Genomic DNA, 9294 nt, shown 5'->3' on the forward strand with positions numbered 1-9294 from the left:
TAATGAAGTGAGAAAATGCACTCGCAGCGTTGTGCTTCGTGGCCCATAGATACACGCCCAGAAGCGCACAATGGACACATTCTGTGATTTAGACGCGAATTGGAAAAGCCAAGGAAATGCCATTGAAATAAAAATCAGACTCGAAAGCCTAAGCTGAGCCAGAAACAGATGTACTTTTTGCTACTTAAAAAAGAAATTCTGTCCTCTCCCCTTTCCCCCCTCAAGCTGTGCCCTGTCACTATCTTAAGATGACCTTTCCATCGGGTCTCTCTGAGATGCTTTCAGTCAACTGTTAGAGCAAGTGACTCTTGACCTTTCTGCAAATTCTTGGGGAGCCCCAGGGTTCTCTGGCTGCCCTCTGGGTGGTCCCCCAAAGACCTTGCTGCAGATGTCTGCTCTTGATAAGTCCAGAGAGCAAAGGTGGGAGGGGACCCATCCGGGGCTCTGCTGGAGGGTGGAGGGCCAGAACAGCTGCTCCTGCTGGGAGGCTGTGGGCTTGGGCTCTTTGTTTCTTGGCAGGTGTGAGGGAGGTGACTCTTGCTTTCTGAGGATTCCTTTTTCACTGCCACTGTCAGCTAACAATGAAATCTTTCTAGTGTTGACATTCTGCTAAAGGATACTATCAGCATTAAGACCCCAAATAAGGCTCAGATATTCATTCTAAGTAATTCTCAAAATGGAGATTGTTATTCCTGTTGCTTTGGAAGAATAAACAGAGCAGCCTTCCTAAGAAGGAATGTATGTTTGGCAGATATGAAAGGGGAATGACCGATTAAGTACAAGTGTAACAAAACCAACCCAGAAAAAACATCATCACTACAGAGAAGAGACAGATCTTTTATTGAGTAGCTACTAAGTACCAGGTCCCGACCCCAGCACTTTCCAGTATGTGTGGCCTCAGCTAGTCTTCACCACAACTCTGTGAAAGTCGTATTATGCTCCTGTCTTAAAGATAACGAAACTGAAGTTCAGAGATTCAGTTGCCTGCACTTGGGCACAGAGCTACTGCTGAGCCAAACAACTCAGATCTGTCTGAATCTGCAGCCCGTGTCCTTTCTGTCAGATGCCATTGTTACAGCTGGCCTGTGCTGAGTCCTATACGGGAGAGTTTTCTGGACAAAGAAGTTCATCCCTTTCTGGTCACTCTAAGTGGGTCCTGCTCGCCTGCAGGTGACCATGCTCACCCAGGTCTGTGGATTCGTCCTCAGGATCCATCAGCCCCCACTCGACTGTCTGCTCTCCTCTTTTCAGCTCTCAGGGTGCTTGGTTCTCCAGCTCCTCCTTCCGGTTGTTTGGATTCTGTGTCTTCGCTACTGTTCTCTGTGTCTGGGTCCCAACAACCTAGGGACTTCCTCTCTGGTGCTGACAGTCCTTGGTGTCTGCTCCCAGGGCTCTTGTGTGGCTACGATGGGCAGGTGGTCCTGAAGGCAGCTGCCTGGCCTCGCTTGTCAGTGGGAGCACGGGACCGCCCTTTATCTGCGCCATAGCTTTAGTGCAATAATTCCCTTTTTAAGTAGAAATATCCTGACGGTACAATACTACATGTTTCTGTTTTCTCAAGTAGTGATACTAAACATTACTTAATATGGCAAAGCTGTCGGGCCACTGAAAAGGTCAAGACCGAACATCTCTTGACAGTTCTATTTTGTTTGTTTGTTTACCTGTTTCTGGCGTTTGCAGTTAAGGCTGGTGTTCTCCCTTCCTCCTCCCCAATCGGTGTAGCCTTTTTTTTTTTTTTATAACATCTTAAACGTTTAATCCTTTCTTTACAGGTTACCTAAGATCACTTTTGATTAAGAAAACTGTAGAAAGTCAGTAACGGCCACAAGCAAACGCCAGGTGGTGGCGCTGTCCGTTTCCCACAGAGCCCTGCTTTGAGGTGTGTGTGCAGGGCCCGGGGTCTCTCCGGCTCGCTGGACTCCATCGCGGCAGGTTTTAGTCCACCGGCCGCTTCTCCCCGTATTTCTTGGTGAACTCCTCCGCATTCGTCCAGAACTGTTTGCGGTCCTTGGCGTATTCCTCGGCCAGGTCGGCGCGAAGCGGGTGCTCAGGCTGGGGGTCGTTCACCAGCGCAATGAGGGCCTGGATCACCTGGTGGGTTTTCGTCGCTGGCTTCCAGTTTTCGGCGCTGATCACTGGCAGGCAGACCTGGCCCTTGTCATCGACGTTGGGGTGGTAGATCTTCGTCTTAAAGGTGACCTTCGGCGGCTTGAATGGGTATTCTGCGGGAAAGTTGATTTCGATTCTGAAGGCCCCCTTGTCATAGGGAGGGTTGTCAGGAACGATGAGCCCTTGCCAAGTCAGTACATTGGCTTCATCAACCTGGATGTTACGGAAGTTTTTCATTCCGCGTCTGCGGATTTCTTCCAGCTCCTTCACCAGCCTCCTGCTGGCCGCCATCTTGGATCTGGCACTGCTTTCCCAGGGTGCATCATGGCTGGGCGGCTGGAGCCCCCCTCACCCCCCGCACTTCCGGGAGCGGCCTCTGCACTTCCGGGGGTGGGGGAGGGGCGGGGCCAGGGTAGCTTTTTATGCACAATTGTCTTAGTTTAACCCAAGGTATGAAGGGCATGGGCTTCTGTGGTATTTTTATTTTTATTTTATTTATTTATTTATTTATTTATTTATTTATTTATTTATTTATTTATTCATTCATTTATTTATTATTTTTAGGAGAACTCCTTTGCTTACTGGACTCTGTTCTCTGTTCTGCATGATGAACGTTGCCTGAAGCGGGTAGTATACTGTCAATTAAAAGCCCTACCTTTGAGGAATAGATTACTGGTTCTCTACCTTTTTTGTCACCCAAAAAGCACTTCATTATTTTCTTTTCTCATGCATGCAGTGTTTTGAAAGACTTGGTCTGCACATTGCATTTGTTTTCCCCATTATGCTATATTGATTTCCCAGAGACACAGTTACTAAGTGGCAGAGTGAGATTTGAACTCCAGTGTGTCAGCCAAAACCTGAGCTCTTGGCCCCTAGGCCAATGTGAGGTAAGCATTAGGTTGAACCACATGCAATTGCCAGTGTTTATTTTTGACCTACAAAAATGGCAATTTCATATACCAAACAATACTATTAGAGGTAACTAATACAATTTCAGACAGAACCAATGCTTGGCATGTCAGTTGGCCTGGGTAGGAAAACACACAACTTCTGGGAAGACTTTTGTAATAATGGCAATAATTCTAACACTACATCCCCTGCCCTGCTCTACCCAACCCATAGATTTCCACAGGCTCCTTAGGTTGGGGACATTAGCTTGAGAAACATTAAATTAGGTACAAAACATGAATTCTGTCTATGTGGTTTTTAAAAAAACTTAGTAGTAGTTGCATATAGTGTTCAAATAGGATTCAAATTCACTTATACGTTGTCTAGTTCTTTGTCCCCAGTCATGGAGAGAAGGAGAAACTTTGAAGAAAAAAGGGAGAGCATATGATTGGAGGAAACACCTCATGACTGGGATTGTGTCCACTCTGAGTGAAGACTGAGATTTCTTATCATTTCTAACTATCTGAAGTCTTCCTGTATAGAATTCATTCATTCATCGTCATTGTCGTCGTCGTCATCATCATCATCATCATCATCACAATAGCTAATATTTATTTGTTTTATAGCTTACAAAGATCTCTTAATACATTGGATTCTCCTAATGTTCCTATGAGACAGATATTATTTTGCAAATAAGGAAACTGAGTGAAGCTCAAGTTCTTGGTAGTGGGATCTTTGACCCTAAAATAAAGCTGACCGACAGGCCCACCTGCAAAGATGGAAATGTTCTATGTCTGTGCTGTTCAGTATGGTAGCCACTGCCACCTGTGGCTGTTCAGCACTTGTAATGTGGTTCATATAACTGAATTTCAGGTTGGAATACTTACTTGTGGTTAGGGTCTACTGGATTAGACAGTGTGGCTCTAATCTGTATTCTTTGCTTTGCCACTTTTTCTCAGATTATGAAGACTGAAAGAGAGGGAAGGAATACAACATTTTGAAGGATACAAATTTTCCCAGCACTGAAAGGAGTTGCAAGAAGTTACACATAAACTTAGCACAATTTCCTTGTGTGAAGGCTGCTAGATTATGCAATATGCTGATTTATCTGGGATTCTTAACTATATTGTCCCCCAACACCTCCAGGACAGGCTAACTCTCCAGACATATGGTCATACGACAAACATGTCTAATTCCTACTCTGTTTGGTCTGAATTTTGTTAATCTGCTAACTGGTTAGTACCCATTGTGAAGCAGCTTTTATCTGGAGGTTCTTATTAGCATGTGAATTTAGTCTAAGCCTAAATTGCATTTTCCAACCCCCCTCAGTGTGCTCTTGAAATAGAGTCTGTTCACAGTAGAGGTTTTGTTTCTTGAGTATCATGCTATGGGGTCAGATAATTTGCTTTAAAATTTTTTGTGTGATCAGATATTTATCATTTGCTGCAGCCTAAACTTTGCGAAATTTTTGTAAGTTTTCCTTCTGCAATAGACAAAAATACCTTTTGTTGTCCAACAAACAATGATTTCTTATGGCTTCATAAAAAACAATTTTAAAATATTTTGTTAAATTTCACTTTACCCACTGATGCATCTAATTATTCCCTTGTCACTAAAATCTCTCAACATTGCCAAGAAACCTTCTTGCTTTTCTACACTCTTCCTTCAGTGATAAGTGAAAAAAAAGAATTAGAAATAAAAAAGAATTAGAAAAACTTAAAAAATAAAACTTAAAAAGGAGCATAGGTATGTGTATGTGATTCTCCTAAAATTTATGTATTTATTTCAAAATAAAACTTTACTAGGCTTTACAAAAGAATTCATACTAGTCAGAAAATTCAGAAATAATTATCTCAAGGCTTTTTTTGAATGAGTCAAATTAAAATTTTTTTTTTGAAAAACTGATATAAGGTGAGCAACTCTTTATTTAGTAAAATAAAGACAATTTTAAAAAGAGGGAAGGAAAGTGAACATTTTCTATCATCATCACTTCTTAGAAGAAAGGATATCATAATACTAAAACTATTGGGAAACAATCTCATAATAAAGAATAGCCATTTAAAGTGAATAAATTTAGCTGTGTAACAATCATTGCAATTTCTTCTTTTTCTCATTTTGACCCAGACCTGGGACTATGTCAGGTTGGAAGCCATTTGTAGACAATAAGTAGAAGAAAATAAAAATCCTCGTGAATCCAATCAGCATGCTTTTCAATTATTTCATTGCACTTTAGTGGAATAGTTATGACTATGTCTTTGAAAGATGAGACCTGCATTTTTGTTGGTATTTCCTGCCACTCCCTGCCTTGTCTGTCTCCCTTTCTGTAGTGTTTGCAAAGCCTGCCTAAAGGCAAAGCAAGTGACATTCTATCAGCACAATCTTTAGAACTCTTGTTGCCGCTCCTTAAAAAATATTTATTAATCCAGCCAAAACAAGATGGGAGATAATGAATGGAAAATGTGTGACATTCAAAGCTGGCCTACAACAGTTACTAAGGTGGTGGGGGCCAGGGGGGCGGGCAGGGGTGAGGTTATGGTATACTAGTTAAGAGCTAGGGGGTTGGAACCTGCTGGTATCCATTTCCTAGCTGGGTAAGGTTCTGAGCATCAGTTTTCCCATCAGTAAAATGGGGAAACCTGTGTCTTCCCACCTATTCAAGTTGTTGTGAAGAGTGAATGTCAGTTGGTTAAATGTCAGGATCTGGTCCATGGTAAGGGCTCAGTGAATGGCAGCCATTACTTTTATCTGCAAGACACTGGGCGAGGGGTGGAAGGTAAAGGGGCTTTTGTGTTTCTCATTGTTTGAGGCACATTGTCACTGCTCACTAGGTATCAATACTAATCATTATAGAAAGTGGGTGGATGCTCTTTAGAAAGGGCATGAAGGGTCTGTGCAGGGCAAATGTCAGACTCTTTGATGTGCTGCTGGGTCATAGCTGGTTTCTTAGAAACCCTGATGGACTCAAATTTGCCTCCTGTTGAATGTCGATCTTCTCTGAGACACGGGATCTAGGAGGGAGAAGTTGAGAGAAAGCTCAAGTGTGGGTGGGACTCCCTGCAGAAAAAGCTGCCCAAGGAATGCAGGGGGCTGGGACCCGAATCATCAATGGCCTTTTGTGAAGGGAGCCAAGACTTTAGACATTCCCTGAGAGGGTTTAGCTTATAGAGAAGACAAGCTCTAGAAAAAAGTTTGATTGTTGATTAAGGAAAAGCAAAGATATTTTTATTTTCATATTTATTCTGACCTTGTTTCTGTCAAGGGGCATAGGGGCTGGAGCAGGTCATAGGAGGACTACAAAACTCATCTAAATCTATGGGGCTAAGCAGCTGTCACATCTCATGTTTTAAACAAGTGTTATTTTTTGTTCATCAAAGCTGGCTTGGTTTTGTTAGAGAGCTTTTGTTTTATGGGAGAAGACGATTTTTGCTGCAGGTGTTGTTCTTTTCTCCTTTCTTGGCTGTTCTCATCACTAGGGAAGGGCTCTTAGCAGCCCACAGGGCTCCAGATGGTATTGTCTGAATGGAGAAGCATAGGATGACTGAAATGTTGGGGCTACAACTCTGGCAAATTATTTAATATCCCTAAGCTTTATTTCCCCCATTATTAAAGTGGGGATAATATTCATACCTAGCTTAGGAGGCATTTGTGAAGAATAATGTGATAACACTGGCAAAAAACTGGGCACAAGGCCTAAACACAGGCAGCCCGAGGCAATGTTGATAGTGGGATTGCTGCAGGTGAAGTAGAACCAGGCTCCACGGTTCACAGTTGATGTGGCTGATTTCTGAGCTTTGGACAATGCCAGCCCATTTCCTTCCATGATTGAGTCATGCTTTATTTGGAACCTAAGTCCAGTCTCCCACAGTTGTAGGAACTGAAGGTGAAATGAGGCAAAGGTGCTCAAAAATAGTAACACAATTTAAGAAAACAAGGCCTGTTGATAAGTGGCGTCTTTTTTGAATTCTCTGAGCGTGGCAATAGGTTGTGTTGCATCCTCCACATTTGCACCTTTGTGTTCAACACTTCTTAGATGGGTGGTTCGGCTCCGACATGCGTTCTGCGGCTGCGCAACAGAGTTTTGTGTCGTGTTGTATTTTTGGTTTTCCTGTTTAAAGCTAATCACTCCGCTAACGGGACACAGTGTACACCTTTCAATCTAGTGAGTATTCTGTTCTCTAAGTGCCTCTCAAGCTGGCTGTGTATCAGAAAAAAATCAGGGCTGTGGCTGTCAAAGGATTTCAGACCTTTACCTTGGGATGACTTGGTGGATCTGGGCTGGGGCCTAGAAGGCCCATTTTTATTATCCATCGTGGTGTAAGCAGTTAGACAGACATGAGCAGAGCAAGGATGATGGACCAGGTAGAGAAAGTCACCAGGATGGAAAGCCTAGCAATGGATAATCAATTGTAGGGTGGGACCTCACCCTAGGGTGACTTTTCCTCCCCTAGCATATTGCTGGTCAAGTGGTTTGGACCCCCTGACCTTTCCTCCATAACATCTATGCCTCAGTTTCAGCTCCAGGCCCAGATGAGCAATAAAACCAGCCACAGCTGATGTCCGGACCAGCCGCATTGAATAATGTCCCCCACCCCCAACCCCCTGCCCTGGTGCAGGCTAATCAATCAGTAGAGACCACAACCCTGAATGAACACACCTAGAAAACTGCTGAATATTCTATTGAGATCTCGCACCTCCCCTAAAACCTCCTCCCTTAAAACCCTTAGAATGGAGGACCTAGTGCGCTCTCCTTCCAGGGAACACACCTATGCCTGTCCCTTTCCTGGCCTTCCTCCCGCCCCCTCCCCATACATTACCATTACCTTCCTTACTCTCAAGCTCCAAGGGTCCTTCTTTTACCTCCATAACTTGTTTCCTAAGCCCATTTCTTCTAGGAATTACTTCTTCTGTCTCTGTAATTTACCAAATAAATGTTCTCTTACAATTTGGGTCTGGACTTTGAATTCTTTCCAAGCCAGAACCCAAGTATGGAGGTTGCTGAACCCAAGTTTGGTCTGACCCCACTGGTCAGACATACGGTGCCGTTCTTACTGCCTACAACACTGGGAGATTCTGATGGAGCCAGTTCATGGACCAGCACTTAGGAGCTGCTCTATCAATGGAAACCACACACACACACACACACACACACACACACACACACACGCTGCTGCTCTCCAGCAGGTAATAAATCCCTCCCTGGGATCAGAAGCTCAGGGCCTCCCTCTCCCATAGGAGACAGCCCTCCAGAAGATTTTGAAAGATAGGAAGATTTTGAATGATAAGAAGCCAAGCCTGGTCAAATTCCCAGGAATGGAATTTAACAGTGACTGATCACTCATCATCTGCTATTTGAGCGCCATAATAAAGACAAATGGGAACTTGGGCAAGGATCTCCCTATAACTCACCCAAGGCAGTCAGTGCATTGTGGACCACAGGGTGGGCTGCCGGGCCCCGAGAAGGGCTGCTGCTGCTAGTTAATAGGTACGCACCGAGCTTATAAAACGTTTTATTAAATGACAAAATTCTAAACATTATACAGGGTCCTATCTTGTGGTCCGTTTGCTGACTAAATTCCCAGATGACTTTAATGAGCAAATGGCAGCCCATTAAAATGGCAGTCATTTTGCAAAGAAAATAGCTCCCCAGAAGAGGAGAAGGAAACCACCGAGCTGCTACTGTGCTGATAGTTGTCCCGGGAGCTCCCTTCTCTTGCCCCTGCCTCGCTGCTGGAAGGAAGTCTGCTGTTCTGAGACACACTTGCTCCCATCCGGCCCATCCTCCTGTGTCCCAGGGACACTGCTGGCCGCCGCTCTTCAGTGCCCAGCCTTGCTGACCTGGGAGCAGTGGAGAAAACAACACTCTTGTGTGCGCTTTGCTTAATCAAGAAAACCTTTCTTATTAACCATGGGGGAAGAATGAATTTGTTTTTCCATTTTGGTACAGTGGCCCCCGCCTGATCCACAATTTCGCTTTCCATAGTTTTAGTTACTAGCGGTCAACCACGGTCTGATAATATTAAATGAAAAATTCCAGAAATAAATAATTCATGTTTTAAACTGCGCACCATTCTGAGTAGCATAGTGTAATATCATGCTGTCCTGTTCCGTCCCCCCGAGGCTGTGAAATCATCTCTTTGTCCAGCATATCCACTCTGCGTGTGCCACCTGCCCATTGGTTGCTTAGTATCCATCTGGATTATCAGAAAGAGGGAGAAAGCCCACATTCACATAACTTGTATTACAGTATATTGTTCTCTTTCATTACTATTGTTGTTAATCTCTTACGTGCTTAATTTA

At 43.8% G+C, this 9294-nt stretch overlaps 1 protein-coding gene across 2 annotated transcripts; it reads right to left on the minus strand.

Annotated features, from left to right (window-relative positions):
- Positions 1-1935: 1935 nt before the first annotated feature.
- LOC102423376 (ubiquitin-conjugating enzyme E2 L3-like) lies at positions 1936-2400 on the minus strand. Of its 2 annotated transcripts, XM_006088782.1 has the most exons (2): positions 2374-2400; positions 1936-2277 (listed from the first exon to the last, which is right to left on the minus strand). In XM_006088782.1, the coding sequence occupies exons 1-2, from the start codon at positions 2398-2400 to the stop codon at positions 1936-1938; spliced, it is 369 nt and encodes a 122-aa protein (XP_006088844.1). The 2 variants fall into 2 exon arrangements, with proteins under 2 accessions (XP_006088844.1, XP_006088843.1); XM_006088781.3 differs by having other exon boundaries at positions 1936-2400.
- Positions 2401-9294: the final 6894 nt, after the last annotated feature.

The sequence above is a fragment of the Myotis lucifugus genome, unplaced genomic scaffold (assembly GCF_000147115.1).
Source record: "Myotis lucifugus unplaced genomic scaffold, Myoluc2.0 scaffold_52, whole genome shotgun sequence".
NCBI lineage: Eukaryota > Metazoa > Chordata > Mammalia > Chiroptera > Vespertilionidae > Myotis > Myotis lucifugus.

Coding starts and splice junctions, on each gene's coding strand:
- LOC102423376 (XM_006088781.3), bottom strand. CDS start 2,400: ATGGCGGCCAGCAGGAGGCTGGTGAAGGAGCTGGAAGAAATCCGCAGA.